The following is a 22799-nucleotide window of genomic DNA, read 5'->3' on the forward strand; positions in this document are numbered from 1 at the left end:
TACTTTTTCCCAGTCTGGACTGTGAATGATTAAACATTCAATGAAGACATGAAAAGTACAATTATGTGTTACTAGTTTATGCAGATTGTCAAAATCACAATAGACAAACACAAAGATCAGACCACATTGCAAAGGATTCACAAACATTTTCTTACAAACAAATGTTTTAATATAATCATGTTTAAATGAACCAAACAAGACTTACCAAAGAAGCTAGAATTGAGCCACCGATCCATGAGCTAAACCTGCGTTCCACTGTGGTGTTATTGGCCATTAACTTCAAACGCATGCTCTGAAAACAACAATTAGCTTAATTTAGAGGAAGCTAAAATAATGAACTGTGGTATATTTTGTAAACATTGTTGTGGATTTAAGAACAGGGACCAAGCCATATTCTCTGTCCAACTTTGTAGGGTCCAAGGCTGTTTTCTTTCCTTCATATACAGCACCTACAAAAAGTATTCACTGCCCTTGGAAGGTTTCATGTTATATTGTTTTGCAACATTTAATCAGAGTGGATTTAATTTGGCTTTTTTTTTTGACAATCATCAATAGAAAAAGACTTGTGTCAAAGTGAAAACAGATCTCTACAAAGTGATCTAAATTAATTACAAATATAAAACACAAAATAATTGATTGCACAAGTATTCACACCCCCTGATGTAACACCCCAAATCATCACTGGTGAAGGTATTGGTTTTAGAAGTCACATAATTAGTTAAATAAAGATCACCCGTGTGCTGTCAAGGTGTTTCAATTGATTGTTGTGTAACCCCCTGGGTCGCCTCAGGCTCGCTCAGCTCGTTCTTGTCTAGGGGGAGCAGCCTTCGGCCCCGCCAAACTGGGTAATCAGCTGATGTGGATGCTGTGTGATGTCCCCGCTTCGCCCAAAAACAGACAGTACACCATATGCGATTAAATCAGTACAATTTATAAAGGTTACTATAACTAAGTGATTAATAACGATACAGTATATATGAAGAGAAAATTAAAGAAAAGGCGCCAAACTTATCAAAGTCCAAACCACTTCGTGCACAGCCGTTGGAGCTCAATTACTGAAGTCTTCTGGCCACCATTCGCTCCCCTCCGAACTCCTCGACTCGCAGCTCAGGACCCTCCGAACTCCTCGACTCTCCAAACAGCTCAGGACCCCCCGAGTGGTCAACCAAGCACATCTAGCTTCATCCCCCCCCCCCTCGGAGAATCTCCCGGCCTCGGACCCCCCTTTGGGGTCCGATCCTCGCCCAGCTTAGAGCATTGCGTCCTCTCTCTCGACCCCCTCGCGCCGATCTGCCCAAAAGTCCGTCAACAAAAGCTTACAGACTCAGAAGAACGAACATTAATCCCCATTTGGTTTACAAAGGAATACCATTCTCGTTATCAGTAAATTAGCATTCCTGCTAGTTAACAAAAAGAAGAAACCCTCTTTACAGTTGTAAAAGTACACCTTTATCTGGAAGGTCCAACTGCTGGTGAGTCAGAATCCTGGCAAAAACTAAACCAGGAAGACATAAAAACACTCAAATCAACTCCCCGAAAAGGTTATTGAAAAGCACAAGTCAGGAGATCAATACAAGGACATTTCCAAATCACTGGATATTCCTTGGAGGACAGTTCAGTCAACCATCAAGAAATGGAAAGAATATGACACAGCTGTAAATCTGCCTAAGGCTGATCCTCAAAAACTGAGTGACCATACAAGAAAGGGACTAGTGAGGGAGGCTACCAAGAGATGTATGAAAAAAAAACTGGACGAATTACATGCTTCAGTGGCTGAGATGGGAGACTGCACATACAAATATTGACCAGGGACTTCACCAGTCACAGCTTTATTGGAGAGTGGCAAAGAGAAAGCTACTGTTGAAAAAAAAATCGCACATGAAATCTCAGCTAGTTTGCCAGAAGGCATATGGGAGACTCCTGAAATCAGCTGGAAAAAGGTTTATGGTCTGATGAAACTAAAATGGAGCTTTTTGGCCATCACACCAAAAGCCCAAGAACTCACATCAAAAACATACCATCTCTACTGTGGAGCATGGTGATGCATCATGCTGTGGGGATGCTTCCAGGCCCTGGAAGGCTTGTGAAGGTAAGGAGTAAAATGAATACAGCAAAGTACAAGGAAATCCTGATGCAGTCTGCAAGAGAACTGCAGCTTGGGAGATGATTTGTTTTCCATTTTCCAGCAAGACAATGACCCCAAGCATAAAGCCAAAGCTACACAGGGGTGGCTTAAAAATGACAAAGTTAATGCCCTGGAGTGGCCAAGTAAGAGTCCAGACCTCAAAAATCCAATTGAGAATTTGTGGCTGGACTTAAAGGGCTGTTCACTCACAACTCCCATGCAATCTGACAGAACTTGAGCAGTTTTGTAAAGAAAAATGGGGGAGGGGGAGGGAAAGAGGGGAAGATCCCAGTGTCTAGATGTGCAAAGCTGGTAGAGACCAATCCACACAGATTCAAGGCTGTAATTTTACCAAAGGTGCATCTCCTAAATGCTGACTTGAATGGGTAATTATGCAATCAAATATTTTGATTAATGACTGTAATAAATTTAGACCAATTTGTAGAATTTTGTGTTCACTTTGACACAAGAGTCTTTGCTGTTGATCAGAAAAGCCAAATTAAATCCACTATGATTCCATGTTGTAAAACAATAAAACATTAAAACTTAGAAGGTGGGTGAATACTTTTTATAGGCACTGTAAATGGATCCATTCCATCTACAAAAAGGCGGCTGTTGTCCTTCCCAATTACACCAATCTCTCCACGTAAGCTTCAACATATAGTTGATTGCATTTTTAGCCAATTTTGTAAACTATCTGCATTTTTTATTTGTAAATTTAAATCAACCTGTAGAAACATAACAAATGTGCAAATTGTAAATAATAATTTTCCAACTTTATCTTATTGTTTGCAAATAAATGTACATAAAAATTTTAAACAAATATTAGAATATTTAATGCTTCCCTAAAAAAGTCATTATTTTGAAGCAAGTCTTTCTGCAATGTTTAATGTAAAGAGTTTATGATTTTACCTAAAATAAAGCAAAATAATTGATTCCCTGACTCCAAAGTCAGGATCAGTCGGGATATGCCCAAACTTGAGGTGGTGGTAATTTGGAATTGATGTTTTTAAAAAACCTTTGATACAAACCAAGAAGGATTCTTTGATTAGTTGTGGAAGCTCTGGTTCCAGAGATCCTTCAGAGGGTGCTGTACTGAAATATCTTTCTAATCACAGCAAATTCTAGTATGAAGACCAAAGCAAGTCCATGAGGTGTCACATTAGTCTTCGCTGATCCAAACTCCAGGCCATTTTCTACAAATTGAAATAATGCCAAACATACAACATCAAAAAGGCAAAATATACAGAAAATGCATACAACTGATACTCACAGGTGGAGTTTTCTGGGAAAGCTCTCTATTCAACCTGTCGGTAAAACTTTGTATCAATGTATTTCCACCTGCTGCAATCACACTCCCATACAATCCCTTTAAAACAAAATGCCCAAAACAGCTGTTAGACATTAAGGAATTTATTGTAGTCATTTTCCATTATATGGACAATAAAGGTTCTTCATTGTATATAAACAGGCTAAAATCCAAATATACTGTAAATGTAATAGTTATCCTTCATAAGCCTCCATTTTTGACTGGAAATCCACATCACATCTCTTCATATACACTGCCTTGAAAAATTATTGAATCACAAATATTTTCACATTTTACTGTCATTTTCTAAATTTAAAAATCCATTGAAGTGGCATTTTCTGAGCAAGTCTACAAAACATTGTTTCACATCAAATCAAAAGAAAAATTACAAATCCTGTCAACAATTTACTGAATATTTAAAACCAAAATTGAGGCTGAAAAAGTTTTCATCCCCTCTAATTACTATGACGATTTTTCTCAGGTGCAATATACAGTATTACCTTATTAAGTCAGCCAATTTGTTGATGTAGAACATTGGAGGATCACATGTTTTTAATGAATTCATAAGGATAAATATCACCCCACCCCCAAGTTCCAACGGTATGGTAAATTTCAATAGAGCAAACCAAAATGAAGACAGAAGACCATAGAAGACAAGTCAGGGAAATAATAATAGAGAAGCACAAATCTACAGAAAGGTACAAGAGCATCACAAAGGCACTGGACATACTTCGGAACTCAGTACAGCTCATTGTGAAACCACAGCCACACTACCTAGGTCAGGCTGCCCCTCTAAACTTAGTCACAGGAGAAGAATGGCATTTGTAAGAGAGGCTACAGTGGCACCAACAGTGATTCTGGGTCAGCTGCAAAAGTCAATGGCTGCAATTGGACATTGTTCATGGCTCCACAATCTCCAAGGCCTTGCACAAAAAGGGCACTTATGGCAGTGGAAGGAAAGAAGCACTGGCTAAAGAAAAAGCATATCCTTGTCTATAAAGTCTTTGCAAAGCATCACTTAGAAGATACTGTAAACATGTGGAAGTTGGTCTTGTGGTTGGATGAGATTAAACTGGAACTTTTTGGCCTCAACACCAAGTGGTTTGTGTGGCGTAACACTAATACAGTGGATCAGCTAGGTAACACCGTCCCTACTGTAAAGTGAAGGAGATGTCATGCTATATATAAAATAAAACAAGTAGTGCAAAAAAAGTAATGGGGGAGTGTTCATGGATTCAACGTCCATTTAGATTGTTTTCTCTGGAGTGTCAAAGTCAGAGGAGAGATTCAGAGGTTTATAAAATTACGGAGAAGCAAAGGTAGGGTAGATAGAAATGTCATTTTCTATAAGACAAGTCTATAAAGTGAGATGGGGGGAGTTTAAAGATGATGTGTTGACGGTATATTAAAGTGTACTTGAATTGATCCATAATAGTTTTATAGTCAGCATCAATGTTCAGCATACCGAAAACAAAGATATTTCATCAATAGTGAAAGACAAACTGTGTAAATATATGTATTTTTACTTTTCTGATTTGAGAGGACTTTGTTTCCAGCTTCTTGTTATTTTCAGATTTCCAGCACTCAAATATATAACATACTAAATTAAACTTGATTGTTTTCTCTGGAGTGTCAAAGTCAAAGGGGAGATCCAGAAGTTTATAAAATTATAGAAAGGGTAGATAATAGTATCTAGAAGACAAATCTGTAAAGGGGAAAGCTTAAAGATGTTGTGCTGGAAATATCAATGTGTACTTGAATTGATAAGTTATAATACTTTAATAACAGCATTGTGTCAAAGACAAATGAGAGATCTGGAGAGGCAAAGACAGAGTAGATAACGACACCCAGCATTATGTTTCCAGATGAACCCTGAAAGTACAGAAATAATCCTGAGTGATGAAATGCAGAACAGCAAAAACTATCGTAATATTCTTGTTACAATGGGTAAAGTACTTACTGGTCTAATATCAATGTCACACATTCCCACACTTGTTGTCACCACATGGCTGACACCCAGCATTGTGTTTCCAGATAAACCCTGGAAGTACAGAAATAATTATGGGTGTTAAAAGGCAGAAAATAACAAGTCATAATACCATTTAAAAATATTGCTGCTTTTAACATGATCCAAAAATCTATTAAGCAATGCTGAATACTTAGGTGTTAGGGAAAGTAAAGTGCTCGTTGGGTGCCCCCAGTGAGGGAACTGCTGAATATTGAGAGTCGAAACATGAAGTAAAACCAAATGATTGTGTACAATAAAACTGACATATATAACCAGAAGATGACATTTACCTAACCTGTTCATGATATTAAGGAACAAAGTGCAAAATTAATGACTAGCCACTGGAATATTTAAATAAAAGCAGTTCCAAGTAATTAACTACTCATCTATGTAAAATACTAAACACAAGAGATCCTGTAGATGCTGAAAATCCTGAGCAACACATACAAAATGCTGGAGGAACTCAGCGGGTCAGAAAGCATCTATGGAAGTGATGAAACAATTGACGTTTTGGACTGAGACTTCATCAGGACTGGAAAGGAAAAGGGAAAATGTCAGAGTACAAAGGTGGAGGAGGGTAACAAGCCAGATAATTCCAAAATAATTTCATTAGTTTTCTTTTCCATAAATGACATCTTCAATTCTTGGTCGTTAAGTTTGCCTGAATGATTCCTGTTCCTTCTCAATTCGATAAGTAATCTGTTTGAGCGTCTGAAATTGGAACTCCAAATTCTTCAAAGATTCTTGAACAGTAGAGTTGGATTTTTCAAGCTTTCCATTAGCATCCGTCAGTTTATCAATCCTAGTGTTAAGCGAACCAAATTGAAGTTTCTTATCTTGTATTGAAGAGAGTATTATTTTCTAAAGTAAAAAGTTCCTCCAATTTCTTTATTTGTTCCGTTTCCGGAAGGGTCTTGCCACCTCTCAATTCAATATCGGATTGATTTCCTGCCATCGTAGTTAAGTCATAAATCCTTCAACAAAATTAGTAAATCTTCAAACTTACAACAGATCTATCAGTGGAACGTAAGGTATAAAAAGTAGAGCCGCAGTGAAAACGCATCTCACTCCATTCACTGCAAAATGGAGTCTCAGTAACAAGTTACAAGGTAATGCCAAATGGGTGGGGGAAGGGGATAAGTAAGAAGCTGGAAAATGCATACCGCTGGAGAAAAAGAAATCTAATAGGAGAGGAGACTGGATCATGGGAGAAAGGGAAGGAGATAAGCAGGTGAAGAGAAGAGGTAAGAGGCTAGAGTGGAGAAATGAAGAGGGAAGGAGGAGGAAAAAAAATATGGGAAGTTGGAAAAATCAATGTTCATGTCATCAGGCTGGAGGGCTATCTAGACAAAATACTGTATGCAGTGTTGCTTCTCCAGAGAGCTGCCTCATCGTGACAGAAGAGGAGGCCATGGACCAACATGTTGTAATGGAGATAGGACTTGAAATGATTGTCCACTAGGAAATTCCACTTTCTGTGGATGGAGCTGAGATGCTCGTCCCTCAACCTATATTAAGTCTCATCAAGGTAGAGGAGGCCGCACCAGCAGTGCCAGATACGGTAAATGACCCCAACAGATTTGCATACAAAGTATTCACATCTGTTGGTGTTGTCTGCTTGGAAGGACTGTTTGAGGCCCTGAATAGAGGTGAAGGAGCAGGTGAATGGGCAGGTGTAGCATGTCTGCCACTTACAAGGATAAGTGCCAACAGGAAGATTAGTGGGGAGGGATAAGAGGAATATAAGAGGGAGCAATCAGCAAGTTAGTTTGCCAATCACCTCCCCTGCTGTCCCTCCTCCTTCCCTTTCTCCATGTTCCACTCTGCTTCCTTTTCAGAGTTATTCTTCTCCGGCCCTTTGGAGAAACATTGTGGTGGTGGAGGGTAACTGGTCAGGACTTGTCAAGAAAGAACCAGAGAGCTTCAAGGCCTTCTACAAATGGAAAGAGAACACCCCAGCTTCTTACTTCATCCCACCTTCTGTCACCCACCTGACTTCACCCATCACCTTCTAGCAGCTCCTTCTCACCCTCTCCCACCTTCTTATTCTGGTTTCTTTCCTCTTCCATTCCAGGGTCCCGGACTGAAACGTTGCCCATTTCATTATATTCATTTCCATAGATGTTGACTGACTTACTGAGTCTCTCCAGCATTTTTTGTGTGTTGCTATGTTAAATACTGCTTGGTCACTTCAGGTATTAGTAAATTAAATTAAATTATACACATTTGTTACAGTGACCCATGCAGAAAAATGTAATGGAAATTCACCAGTACATGAATTTCCCTATGCATCACCTAAAAGGTTATAAGCAAGTCACATGGTAACCCTTCAGTTTTTTGTTTGTTCTGCTGGTTCAAAATATTATATTTACTTTGAAGTACTTCAACTGGAACATTTGGACAGCAAAGGTTTATCAACTAGCTCATCCCCTCAAAACTAATAATAAGCTCCTAAACCTTGGCCTCTATGCCTCCTTGTGCAATTGGATCCTTGATTACCTCACTTGCAGACCCCAACTCAGATTGGTATCAACATCTCTTCCACAATCTCCATCAGCACAGGTGCAACACAAGGCTGTGTGCATAGCCCTCTAAACTATTTGCTTTACACTATGTGGCTAAGCACAGTTCCAATGCCATTTTCAAGGTTGCTGACGACACCACTGTCATTGGTCAAATCAAACGTTATGAATCAGCATATAGGAGGGAGACTGAAAAATCTGAGCGGTGCCATAGCACCAACCTCTTACTCAATGTCAGCAAGACCAAGGAGCTAATTATTGACTTCAGAAGGAAACCAGAGTCATCATCAGAAGATCAGAGGGGGAGAGGGTCAGCAACTTTAAACGTTTTGCTGTTATTATTTTGGAAGACCTGTCCTGGGTCAGGCGAGAGCAATTACGCAGAAAGCTGCCATGATGGTGGTGGTTCAGGAGCCTCAGGACACTCACCACCAGGTTCAAGGACAGTTACAACCCTTCAGCCATCAGGCACTGAAACAAAATGAGATAACTTCACTCAACTTCATTTGTCCCATCATTGAAATATTCCCACAATCAAAACACTCACTTTCAAGGACTCTTCATGTTCTCGATATTTATTACCTATTATTTCTTTCTTGTTGTATTTGCAGTTTGTTGTCTTCTGCACATTGACCGAACATTTACTATGATGCAGTCTTTCATTGATTCTATTATGGTTATTATTCCATAGGTTGCTAATAGATCTCAAGAGAGTGAGCTTGTTGAATGCCTGAGAGATGGCTGTTTAGAGCATTTTGTCTTTGAGCCTACTAGGAGATCAGCTATACTGAATTGGGTGTTATGTAATAAACTGGAGGGTGATTAGGGAGCTTAAGGTAAAGGAACCCTTAGGAACCAGTGATCACAATATGACTGAGTTCAACTTGAAATTTGATAGGGAGAAAGTAAAGTCTGATGTAGCAGTATTTCAGTGGAGTAAGGGAAATTACATTGGTATGAGAGAGGAGTTGGCCAAAGTAAAATTGAAGAAGCTGCTGGAAGGGATGTTAGCAGAGCAGCAATGGTGTGCATTTCTGAGAAAAATGAAGGTGGTGCAGGACATCTGTATTCCAAAAATAAAGAAATACTCAAAGGGCAAAATAGTACAACTGTGGCTGACAAGGGAAGTCAAAGCAAATGTAAAAACAAAGAGGGCATACAAAAAAACAAAAATAACTGGGACGACAGAGGATTAGGAAGTATTTAAAAACCTACAGAGAGCAACTAAAAGTATTAGAAGGAAAAAGGTGAAATATGAAAGCAAGCTAGCAAATAACATCAAAGTGGATAGTAAAATCTTTTTCAAGTATATAAAAAAAATAAGAGATGTGAGTAGATATAGGACCGCTAGAAAATGAGGCAGGAGAAATAATAACGGGGAACAAGGAGATGGCTGATGAACTGAATGAGCATTTTGGATCAGTCTTCACAATGGAAGACACTGGCAGTGTTCCAGATGTTGTAATGTGTGAAGGAAGAGAGGTGGCTACAGTTACCATTACAAGGGAGAAGGTACTCAAAAAGTCACCCGGACCAGGTGAACTGCACGCTAGGGTTCTGAAAGAGGTAGCATTAGAGATCGTGGCAGCATTAGAAGTGATCTTTCAAAAATCCTTGCACTTTTGCATGGTGCCATAGGACTGGAAAATTGCAAATGTCACACCACTCTTTCAGAAAGGAGGAAGGCAGCAGAAAGAAAATTATAGACCTGTTAACCCGACCTCCATGGTTGGAAAGATATTAGAGGCAATTGTTAAGAACAAGGTGAAGTACTTGGTGACACAAGATAGGACAAAGTCAGCATGGTTTCCTTAAGGGAAAATCCTGCCTGACAAACCTATTGGAATTCTTTGAGTAGATCACAAGTAGGATAGATAAAGGGGATGCAGTGAATATTGTATATTTGGACTTTCAGAAGGCCTTTGACAAGGTGCCACACTTGGGGCTCCTTATCAAGTTAAAAACCTGTGGTATGATAGGAAAGATATCAACATAGTTAGAGGATTGGCTGACTGGAAGAAGGCAGCGAGTGGGAATAAAAGGATCCTTGTCTGGTTGGCTGCCAGTGACTCATGGTGTTCCGCAGGGGTCTGTTTTGGGACCACTTCTTTTTGTGCTGCATATAAATGATTTAGATGATGAAATAGAAGGCTTTGTTGCCAAGTTTGCAGATGATATGAAGATTGGTGGAGGGGCAGGTAGTGTGAAGGAAATGGGTAGATGCAGAAGGATTTAGACAGATTAGGAGAACGGGCAAGAAAGTGGCAAATGAATTATAATGTTGAAAAATGCACAGTCATGCACTTTGGTAACAGAAATAAATGTACAGACTATTTTCTAAATGGGGAGAAAATCCAAAAATCTGAGGTGCAAAGGGACTTGGGAGTCCTTGTGCAGAACACCTAAAGGTCAACATGAAGGTTGAGTTGGTGGTGAGGAAGGCAATTGCAATGTTAGCATTCAGTTCAAGAGGTCTAGAATACAAGAGCAGAGATGTGGTGCTGAGGCTTTATAAGGCACTGGTGAGGCCTCACCTTGAGTATTGTGAATAGTTTTGGGCTCCTCATCTTAGAAGAACTGTGCTGGCATTGGAGAGGGTCCAGAGGAGGTTCACAAGGATGATTCCAGGAATGAAAGGGTTATCAGATAGGAATATTTGATGAATCTGGGTCTGTGCTCACTGGAATTTAGAAGGATTGGGGAGGAAGAGCTCTCATTGAAACCTTTTGAATTTTGAAAGGCTTAGACAGAGGAGATGTGGAAAGGATGTTTCCCATGGTGGGAGAGTTTCAGACAAGAGGGCACAGCTTCAGGACAGAGGGACGCTCTTTTAAAACAGAGATGTGGAGAAATTTCTTTAACCAGAGGGTGGTAAATTTGTGGAATTTGTTGCCAAGTGTAGCTGTGGAGACCAGATCGCTAGATGTATTTAAGGCAGAGATGGAGAGGTTCTTGATTGGAGATGGCATCAAAAATTACGGGGAGAAGGCTGGGAATTGGGGTTGAGGAGAAGAAGAAAGAAAAAAGGATCAGCCATAATTGAATGGCGGAGCAGATTTGATGGGCCAAGTGGCCTAATTCTGCTCCTATATTTTATTGTCTTATAGATTTATTGAGCATGCCCACAGGAAAATGAACCTCTGGGTTGTAAATGACGATATGTATGTACTTTGATAATAAATTTGCTTTGAACTTCCCTTATCAATTTAATACCTTGACATTGGAAGGATCAAACAAGCCTTCTGGAATTCTCAGTCTTTCAGCTCCAAAATCACAGTTGTAACCATTTGGAAATTCATAATGAACACTGGGCATTTGTGCAGCCACTCTGTGGAGAAAAAAAGGAAAAAGTTCAATTTTTAAAATCTAAGGAGTAACAATGATGCCCGTCAAAAATTAACATGAATATCTGCTACTTACTGTTCATCGTACGATGAATCAGACACCTGTAGCACCGAAGCTTGGAAATCCTGAATCACTTCCTGAAAATTTATATTATCAGTAATGCACTAACAACTTTATATAAAAATAAAATTCCCTATTACCCATTACCAGCATCATGATATTTACAATTAACTTTTTTCTACATAATTTAGTTTCAAAAGTAGATAAATACAATAGCTTTACTAATCTCTCTGAACTGAGTAATCTATGATGTAAATCCTTTGTAATTCATAGAACCAGCAGCTAAAATTGAGATAGCCTAATTTGGACAACTCCCTCTTTCACACCTGCCATTGATCATGGATATATTTGTCCTTTTAATTTATTTCCCCAGCCGGAAAACCAGCTATCCTGACTTAATTCTCAAAATCAATAATCTTAGACATCAATATCAGCATGGAAGTATTTATCCATTAATATTGTAATAAAAATTTAGTAGATATTGGAAGTCAGACTATCAGTGGGGCACTCAAAGCAATGGGGAAAAAAACAAACTGTAAATGCCAGTAATTAAATCCTGTAAACAGTCAGCAGAATAGATTTGCTAACTATTTTCTCTTTCTGCTTAGAATATTTACTCAAATGACCCACCATGTCAAACCCAAGAACACAGTGAAGATGGATACAAACTTACAATAAATAACTGCAAAAAGAAAACATATGAGATCCCAACCTCCCCCCTGGAAACCAGGCTTTTTAGCAAATGCGAAGTGTTTATACAACAAGCACATTTTTAATTGTTCTTAAGATCAGAGCTATAGTTAATCTTCAAATCTGCACAAAAACTAAGCTACAGATTTAGTTTTTACACAGACCTGTACACTTTTGAAATTGCACAAATTGTGAAATAACAATAAATTAACATTGCAACAAAGTCAATATAAATTTATACAACTTACAGTACTTTTAAATACTGCTCCAATAGCGCCAAAATCTTTGAGCCTCTGTGCTCCCTCTGCAAGTGGATCCTTGACTTCCTCACTGGGAGACCACAGTCTGTGCAGGTCAGAATGAGTATCTCCTCGATGGCAATCCACAAAAGCACACCTCAAAGATGTGTGCTTAACCCACTGCTCTACTCTCTCTATACCCAGGACTCTGTGGCTAGGCACAGCTCAAACACCATCTATAAATTTGCCAGCAACACTACTGTTGTTGGCAAAATCTCAGATGGTGATGAGAAGGCGGACAGGAATGTGATCGATCTGCTGGTTGAGTGGTATCACAACAACCTTGCACTCAATGTCTGTAAGACCAAGGAAGGGGAAGTTAAGGGAACACACAGCAGTCCTCATTGAGGGATCAGCAGTGGAAAGAGTGAGCAGTTCAAGTTCTTGGATGTCAATATCTCTGAAGATCCATCTTGGGCCCAACATATTGATTAAATTACAAAGGTGGCACAGCAGCAGCTATATTTTATTAGGAGTTTCAGGAGATTTGGTTTGTCACCAAAGACATTTGCAAATTTCTACAGATGTGGAGAGCATTCTAACTGGTTGTATCACTAGGAAATCTGCAGATGCTGGAAATTCAAGCAACATACACAAAATGCTGGTGGAACGCAGCAGACCAGGCAGCATCTATAGGGAGAAGCGCTGTCAACGTTTCAGGCTGAGAGCCTTTGTCAGGACTAACAGAAAGGAAAGATAGTAAGAGATTTGAAAGTAGAAGGGGGAGGGGAAAATGCGAAATGATAGAAGACCGGAGGGGGTGGGGTGAAACTGAGAGCTGGAAAGGTGATTGGCAAAAAGGGATACAGAACTAGAGAAGGGAAAGGATCATGGGACAGGAGGCCTACGGAGAAAGAAAGAGGGAGGGGAGCCCCAGAGGGAGATAGAGAACAGGCAGAGCGATGGGCAGAGAGAGGAAAAAAAACTAAATATATCAGGGATGGGGTAAGAAGGGTCGAGCATTAACGGAAGTTAGAGAAGTCAATGTTTATGCCATCAGGTTGGAGGCTACCCAGCCGGTATTTAAGGTGTTGTTCCTCCAACCTGAATGCGACTTCATCTTGACAGTAGAGGAGGCCATGGATAGACATATCAGAATGGGAATGGGACATGGAATTAGTATGTGTGGCCACTGGGAGATCCTGCTTTCTCTGGCAGACAGAGCATAGGTGTAGAGCGAAACAGTCTCCCAGTCTGTGTCGGGTCTCACCAATATATAAAAGGTCACACTGGGAGCACCGGACGCAGTATAGCACACCAGCCAACTCACAGGTGAAGTGTCACCTCACCTGGAAGGACTGTCTGGGGCGCTGAATGGTGGTGAAGGAGGAAGTGTAAGGGCAGGTGTAGCACTTGTTCCACTTACAAGGATAATTGCCAGGAGGGAGATCTGTGGGAAGGGATGGGGGGGGGGAAGATGAATGGACAAGGGAGTTGTGTAGGGAGCCCCCTGCTCTGGTCTTCTGCCTGCTCTGGATCTCTTTATTGCTAATTGCCGACGGGACATCAACTGTCTCAACTTCACCACACCATGTTCCAATTCCAACCTCACTCCTTCCAAACGTTCTGCTCTCTGCTCCCTCCACACCAATCCCAACCTTACTATAAAACCCGCTGATGGGGGGGGGGGGAGCTGTTGTAGTCTGGCATACTGACCTCTACCTGGCTGAAGCACAGCAACAACTCTCTGATACCGCCTCTTACTTACCCGTTGATCATGACCCCACTAAGGAGCACCAGGCCACTGTCTCCTATACCATCACCAACCTTATCAGCTCGGGGGATCTCCCATCCATTGCCACCAACCTCATTGTTCCCACACACCACATCTCCCATTTCTACCTCCTACCCAAGATCCACAAACCTGCCTGTCCAGGTAGACCCATTGTCTCAGATTGCTCCTGGCCCACTGAACTCATTTCTGCATACCTTGACACTGTGTTATCCCCCCTTGTTCAATCCCTTCCCACCTATGTTCGTGACACTTCTCACACTTTGAATTTTTTCAATGATTTTAAGTTCCCTGGCCCCTACCACCTTATTTTCACCATGGACATCCAGTCCCTATATACCTCCATCCCCCACCCGGACTGTCTCAAAGCTCCTCGCTTCTTTTTGGATTCCAGACCTAACCAATTCCCCCCTACCACCACTCTCCTCTGTCTAGCGGAATTAGTTCTTATTCTCAATAATTTCTCCTTTGGCTCCTCCCACTTCCTCCAAACCAAAGGTGTAGCCATGCTGAGCTTGTTGACTTCATTAACTTTGCCTCCAACTTTCACCCTGCCCTCAAATTTACCTGGTCCATTTCCAACACCTCCCTCCCCTTTCTTGATCTTTCTGTCTCCATCTCTGGAGACGGCCTATCTACTGATATCTACTATAAGCCTAGACTCTCACAGCTACCTGGACTATTCCTCTTCCTACCCTGTCTCTTGCAAAAATGCTATCCCCTTCTCACAATTCCTCTGTCTCCGCCTCATCTGCTCTCAGGATGAGGCTTTTCATTCCAGGACAAAGGAGATGTCTTCCTTTTTTAAACAAAAGGGCTTCCCTTCTTCCACCATCAACTTTGCTCTCAAACGCATCTCTCCCATTTCCCGCACATCTGCCCTCACCCCATCTGCCCACCACCCCGCTCAGGATAGGATTCCCCTTGTCCTCACCTACCACCCCACCAGCCTCCGGATCCAACATATAATTCTCTGTAACTTCCGCCACCTCCAACGGAATCCCACTACCAAGCACATCTTTCCCTCCAACCCCCCCCCCGCTTTCCGCAGGGATCACTCGCTACATAACTCCCTTGTCCATTCATCACCCCCATTCCTTCCCACCCATCTCCCTCCTGGCACTATCCTTACAAGCAGAACAAGTGCTACACCTGCCCTTACACTTCCTTCCTCACCACCATTCAGGGCCCAAGACAGTCCTTCCAGGTGAGGCGACACTTCACCTGTGAGTCGGCTGGTGTGGTATACTGTGTCCGGTGCTCCTGGTGTGGCCTTTTATATATTGGTGAGACCCGACGCAGACTGGGAGACCGTTTCGTTAAACACCTATGCTCTGTCCGAAAGAGAAAGCAGCATCTCCCAGTAGCCACACATTTTCATTCCACTTCCCTTTCTGATATGCCTATCCATGGCCTCCTCTACTGTCAAGATGAAGCCACACTCAGGTTGGAGGAACAACACCTTTTCTACCAGCTGGGTAGCCTCCAACTTGATGGCATGAACATTGACTTCTCTAACTTCCATTAATGCCCGTCCCCTTCTTACCCCATCCCTGATATATTTAGTTTTTTCTCTCTCTCTGCCCATCATTCTGCCTGTTCTCCATCTCCCTCTGGTGCTCCCTTCCACCTTTCCTTCTCCGTAGGCCTCCCGCCCCATGATCCTTTCCCTTCTCTAGCTCTGTATCCCTTTTGCCAATCACCTTTCTGGCTTCACCCCATCCTATCATTTCGCATTTTCCCCTCCCCCTCCTACTTTCAAATCTCTTACTATCTTCCTTTTCAGTTAGTCCTGACGAAGGGTCTCGGCCCGAAACGTCGACAGTGCTTCTCCCTATAGATGCTGCCTGGCCTGCTGCATTCCACCAGCATTTTGTGTGTGTTGCTTGTATCACTATCTGGTTTGGAGGTGCTACCATCAAGGAGGTACAAGAGCCTGAAGACACAAATTCAATGTTTCAGGAACAGCTTCTTCCGCTCTGCCAGATTTATGTATGGACAATGAATCCATGAACACTACCTCATTTTCTTTTTCCATTCTCAGTTTGAACCACGTAACTTTTTTTAATCTGTACTACCTATTGTAATTTAGTTTTTAATTATGTATCGCTGTCATAAAACAACAAATTTCATGCCATGTTCCAGTGATATTAAACCTGGTTCTAAATACTATATAGTCTAAATCACCATGACCAGAAATATAATTTTTGAACTCAGATTTCAGAAATTGTTTACTTCCTCTAAATATACATAAACTAACTAGTAAACTTGTTGTTAGTTTCATATATCTCATTGAGCTGGGCTAACACTTCTTACGTTACACATGTAGTTGTGCCATGACCGTGTAACCTGAGGTAGCTTCTCTTTCTTCTTCCAATTAGGAGGAGCACCTTCACGCACTGACTCCTATGAGAACAGCAATGGGAGTAAATTGTTACACAGTTTTGCTTTTCAGCTCTGCTTTAACTCTAGAAGTAGCATATAAATAAAGAAAATCTTAGAAGTTATTACCACAATTCTGTATCCATTGCATCAATAATAATGCATCAGATTTTGCTGAACCAGGACAGCAGTGCATAGCTTGCTATTGTAAACAGTTAAAAAATTTCACTTGTGAGAACAATTTAATGTAGTTGATTTATTTAACTTAGAGATGAATTGAAACAATCAGCCAGGGTTCTCAATACTTAATTTAATGATTGTAATGGTGTTACTCATCGGAATACAGTGTGGTGCGTGGCCAAGTGGTTAAGGCGTTGGACTAGAGATCTGAAGGTCGTGAGTTCGAGTCCCAGTCGAGGCAGTATGTTGTGTCCTTGAAAAGGGCACTTAACCACACACTGCTCCAGTCCACTCAGCTGAAAATAGGTACCAGCAAAATGCTGGGGGTTAACCTCGTGATAGACTGGCATCCTATCCCGGGGGGGGGGAGTCTCATACTCCCAGTTGCTTCACGCCACGGAAACTGGCATTAGCACTGGCCTGATGAGCCTTTAAGGCTCAGGACAGACTTTAACACACATTCAAGACCAAGAACTACCTTACTTATCATACAGTTACAGTGTCCAGTTGAATATTTAGCATTTAACACAAGATTTTCAGAAATACCATATATTATATGGTATACCATATATCCACAAAGTATTTATTTGTTACTTATAGTTCATGTTCCAATGACAATATTAACAATATGGAGGACTGTTTTTACAAACACACGTACATATACTTTAGCTTTCACCTCACCTTTGAAGCAATCATATATGGTGGGATTATTTCCACATTCAGTTCCTGAAACAGTTCTCTGCACTGCATGGAAATGAAGTCTCCTGCGAGTGGTGACTTAACAATGCCTAGAATTATTGAGGGACAAAAAAGGTTTCCAGCATACACATGGAAGTCAGCATTGATTCAATGACATTTAAAGTTTAACATTAAAAATTCATACATAGAGATTTGGAAAAAAAATCCTACTTATTTCAAGTTTTTAAAAAAAAATGCCAAAATGAGGTGGACAGAGAGAGACAGGAACAAGGTCAGGTAACATCAAGACAGGGAGCACTGAGTGGTGTTGTTAAAGAGAAGGTGGGGTCAGAAGCAAGCATTCATGGGATCTAATTTTTTTAACATATTAACATCTATATCCCTTGAAAGATTTCTTAAGAAGAATTAACAATGATTACATTACATATTTCAGCATACTTACTTTGCTGAAGTACATATCCATCGTGTACAGGAATAGCTGTGGTATGTGTGGCTCCACTGTCTAAAACTAAACCCGTAGAACGGCCATTTGCAAATCTAATTCAGTGAGTAAAGGAAAATAAAGTCAAACATGAAACTGAATTATGAAGTGAAGCCATTGAAATTTTAAAACAGCATTCTCATTCATAATGTCATATTTCTTCAGAGTACTAACTGTGTGTTCCAATGCTGCTTAGCAACATTATCCTATGACATGATTATGACCCTCATACTTAAAATTCTACATGCTCGATATGGGGCGCTTTAAAAAAAAATTTGCACATCAATTTTCTGAAACTGCAACACTCTGCAAATTGTGTTTCAGAGACATTTAATGCTTAAATTGCTTCACGATTTTTGACGCAAAGACAGTTGATGAATCAGAGGAAATATAAAACTGAGCCTGTGGTCTTTTAAGATAATTAACTTTTATGTTTAATTATTGAAAAGCTACTAAACGTATTTATATAATGGTAATTAACTTCCTGTTTATGTCCCAACATGTTTTTCTTCCAAGTGGGAATGTGCAACTCGATTTTTGAAAATTGCTAGTTTCATTCATAATTGAAAAAAATAGTTCAGTGAAGGATACGCTGTGAGCACTGCTGTTTTACACAGGAAAAAAGCTGGGATATTATAATGTTCAAACATCAGCTCAGTAAGTCGTTCCCTCTTTGCCCGTGTATTCCACTGTAAAAAAAAACCAGAAAAAGTTAAGCAATTCATTAAGACACAACAATCACATAACGCCATGAAGAAAGCAATTTTACAACTGATTATTTTGTTCCCAAATTATATTTATACATTTCCAGAATGAAAATAACGTCCATTAACACAGAACCGAGTGTACAAGATAAATATGTGAAATTGAGTTATCACACCTATTAAGTAAATTAAGTTAGGAGGAAATTAGTGACATGATAAAGCTTTAAGTGTTTTCCCTCACCAGCCTCTCAACTCACAAAAGATCTTTTTTTATATAAACTAAAGAGTTTATCTCATGCACATGCAACCATTTTGCTTAACTATAATACTTAATATTTCCACCTGCCTTCCCCTTCACAGCTCTTGACGGTACTTTTTTCTGATTCATTCATGCGCTCTCCCTTCACAACACGGCATGCACAAAAGTCAGGAGTTCAACCTTAGTCAAAGTTGCATAAGCTAAATGTCAAGATGGGCTCAAGGCCAAGAGACCAAGTAACACATCAATCCCTAAATGCAGATACTGTCTTATTTTTCTATGGTAACATAGCAGACTCTGGAAATGTTCCATGAACAAATTAACTGCCACCCCACTTCTCAACTTTGAAAGCAATGTGATATGTTGAGATAGTAATGTGCTATTTTTATCTAGTGGTTTTTATTTTCTGTTCCAACTATTTGTTACTCTTGGATACAAAACACAGAAATCCAATATTCTAAACTGGTTACTTACTGGTGCCTCAGACATCAAAACAGGATGGAGACCAGCTTCAGATTTTATATGATTCTTATACGTGTGGTCCAGAATCGCCTGAAAACTATCCCAGTCTTCAACTACAATTATAAGATTTAAAGCCTTTACATCAGAACAATTTCAATTGAAATACTTCAATTTATTTTAACTCAATCTTGGTTATAGATGTAACTAAATGAAACCATTAGTTAGGAATAGACATATAGCATGACAATCCATTTCAGGCATTTGACTACCATGGGTTGTACATTTACAATGCCACACAACCACAAAAAGATCATGATTTAAAGATCATGGTTTACCAAAAAATCTCATGTGTACCACAATTTCACTAGTATATACCCAGCAAGAACATTTCTATAAAATAGCATTCCTTTTAACCAAAGCTGATTAACCCACCCCTCCACAACCCCAATACTTTATCATTTCCTGTCAGGCACCTTATGCAGAGACACTCCTGTGCCTAGCACCACCTTATGCCATACATTCAATGTACAAGCTATCTTATTGTGCTTTATCTTATTGTGTTTTTTTGTGCTACATTGGATCTGGAGAAACAATTATTTTGTTCTTCTTTATATTTATGTACTGGAAATGACATTAAGCAATCTTAAATCTTTTTTAATGTTTTGTTTTTAAATCACAAGAGATATGCCATACCATCGTTGAAGTAATGTGTTTCTTACTTGTATATTAAAACTCAACATTAACTTGTGCATTGGACCCAAATGTTCTTCTATGCAGATGACGTTTGTGGAAAAACCACAAATGATGACGTTATAAAACTGGATGAATGCTTCCAAGATAGTATTCAGTACATTCTGCTTTTATTTGCCAAAGCTAGGAGGGAATTAAATATCAAATTAAATGGACAATGCATACTCAGTTGTTGTGGCATTACCTCTGACCAGACACTAACCAATCAAATTCACCTGAACAACTCAAACGATTCAAACTGATTCAAACAAGAGGACATGATTTGAGTTAGGGGGCAGAAGTTTAAGGGAAACACGAGGGGGTATTTCTTTACTCAGAGAGTGATAGCTGTGTGGAATGAGCTTCCTGTAAAAGTAGTAGAGGCCAGTTCAGTTGTGTCATTTAAGGTAAAATTGGATAGGTATATGGACAGGAAAGGAGTGGAGGGTTATGGGCTGAGTGCGGGTAGGTGGGACTAGGTGAGATTAAGAGTTCGGCACGGACTAGGAGGGCCGAGATGGCCTGTTTCCGTGCTGTGATTGTTATATGGTTGTTATATAATGTAAGCAGCAAAACGCCAAGATACACAATAAACATTACAGCTTGCTTGTGGAAAGCAAGATGTTACAACTCTTAAAACTTCAATCCTGGCTCTCTCATAATCAATAGCCAAGCAGTGCACAAACTTCGTGTCATTTTCAGTTCAAAAGTGCTTACAACAATATAAACCCTCCACCAAACTTTCAGTTTCAAGCTATATTGCTCCCCCTCAGATTGGAAGCACGACTGCAACAAACTGCTCGAAGTACATTCCTCTTCAGTTGACCTGCTGTACACCCAGCATCAAAAGAACACTTGTAGTCAAGGCAAATGTGGCAGAAAACGGCAGAGGAAGTCCAATGATAGGGGAACAGGCATTAGTCACAAACCAGTTCCTGGCCACAAACCTTACTATTCTCCTAGTTGGATATGAATTAAATGCTATTCATGGACCCTTCAGAAATTTTCTGCTCTGACCAAATCTTCTGCCCATTCATATAGCACTCTAGAGATCTCCAAGGTAATCCATATTGTTTGGACTTATACTAAAACATGGCATAGTTTGAGGATAAATGCCACTGATCAAATTTAGTGGTCAGGTTACCATAAGTTACACTGATTACAAGAATGCTGTTGCTTGGCTTACAACAAAATTAAATGCTGAATAAACATTTCAATTGGTCTATGATGGAAGCAGATAAAATGGGAATTTAATATCTGACAAAAGATCTTTTTATCAATACATCAAGGTTGTCAGCTTAGATTTTTGCAATGTTTCTGGAATGGTCTAGAAAATGGGACCTTTGACTCAGCAGCAATATTGCCTGCCAATTGAGTTTAGGATTATAAATTTTGTGATAAGAACATGGATTATAGAATAGATAGAGCAAATTGTTTTATATGAGATGAAGAGTGTAGCTCCACGATTAATAGTTGATTTGGTTCCTTAATCTAAAAAGCAAAATAACTACAAGACACTACTGGTAATGTCTTGGGGAAGGAATGGGAAATTGGTAATGGAAGTCGTGAAAAAATGACATTGGCAGCTGGAGCAACAATGCAGCACTTTTCATTTTGTATCTAGGAGGACAAGGATTTGAACATAGATGTCAGGAAAAGAAAAATTAACTTCCAAGTGCACATATGGAAAACAAACATCAGCTCCTCTGAAATATAAATATAGCAACAGATTGTTTTGATGGATAGAGAATAAATAGAAGACTCCTTTTAAACCCAGAGAGCACCAGGAATCCTAAACACAATGCTTAAGTAGGTGGTGAAGGCAGAAGTATCATGGTGAGCATAATATAGAGTTATGAACCAAGTGCTCACAAACATAATTAGTAGACATAAACTTGACCAGCAGCTTTGATGTGTTAAGCCAAAGAGCCTGTTTCAATTTATGAATCTCTATGAAAATGGTAACTGAAGGGAAAAGGCAGTGGTCAAAGAAAGGAACAAAAAGATTCGAACAAGGAAGTTAATGAGTGATGCAGGGAGAGGTAGATCTTGGAGGATCTATCCTGAGCCCAATACATTGATGCAATCATGAAGGTGGCACACCAGCGCCTCTACTTCATTAGGAGTTTGAGGAGATTTAGTATGTCACCAACAACTCCGACAGGTGTGCAGTGGAGAACATTCTAACTGGCTGCATCATAGTCTGATATGGAGGTTCCAATGGAGAAAATCACAAAAACCTTAGACAGGATTGTAAAGCCAGCCAGATCCATCATGGGCACAATCCTCCCCACAACTGAGGAAATTTTCAGATGTGGTGTCTCAAGAAGGCTGCATCCATCATTGAGCACCTTCACCATGTGGAATATACCCTCTTCTTGTTATGATCATGAAGGAGTTATAGTGAAGACACACACTTTTAGGAACAGCTTTTTCCCCTCCATCAGATTTTTGGATGGTCTATAACCAATGAACATCGCCTTATTATTCCACTTATTTTTCATTTTCTTGTAATTTAGCTTTTCGTGTTTGCAAAGTACTGCTGCCTCGAAACAACAAATTTTACATCATATGCTGGTGAAAATAAATGATTCTGAAAGGTCAACCAGCCTAGATCTACCTTTGAAATAACCTAGAACAAAATGAGAATTTTATTTTTAGAATTGTTAGATTTATGACGATGAAACGCACAATTTGAAAAATTAATTAAGCACTATGTTCAAATCCACATCCTGAGAATGTGTCATTAACCTGGTAGTTGTAAACACCAGCATAATGAGGATGATACAGCCAACATACATCAATCATACTAA

At 39.9% G+C, this 22799-nt stretch overlaps 1 protein-coding gene across 1 annotated transcript in view; it reads right to left on the reverse strand.

Annotated features, from left to right (window-relative positions):
- actl6a (actin-like 6A) overlaps positions 1–22799 on the reverse strand; it is a 30111-nt gene that overhangs the window by 602 nt on the left and 6710 nt on the right. The window contains exons 4-13 of the mRNA XM_059945874.1: positions 19270–19370; positions 18424–18521; positions 17794–17888; positions 17334–17440; positions 16407–16496; positions 11385–11446; positions 11178–11292; positions 5395–5475; positions 3399–3494; positions 206–292 (exon numbers count right to left, since the gene is read on the reverse strand). Of these exons, the coding sequence (XP_059801857.1) occupies positions 206–292; positions 3399–3494; positions 5395–5475; positions 11178–11292; positions 11385–11446; positions 16407–16496; positions 17334–17440; positions 17794–17888; positions 18424–18521; positions 19270–19370 (932 nt within the window). The remainder of the gene's footprint in view (positions 1–205; positions 293–3398; positions 3495–5394; positions 5476–11177; positions 11293–11384; positions 11447–16406; positions 16497–17333; positions 17441–17793; positions 17889–18423; positions 18522–19269; positions 19371–22799) is intronic.

The sequence above is a fragment of the Hypanus sabinus genome, chromosome 2 (genome assembly GCF_030144855.1).
Source record: "Hypanus sabinus isolate sHypSab1 chromosome 2, sHypSab1.hap1, whole genome shotgun sequence".
In the NCBI taxonomy this organism is placed as follows: domain Eukaryota; kingdom Metazoa; phylum Chordata; class Chondrichthyes; order Myliobatiformes; family Dasyatidae; genus Hypanus; species Hypanus sabinus.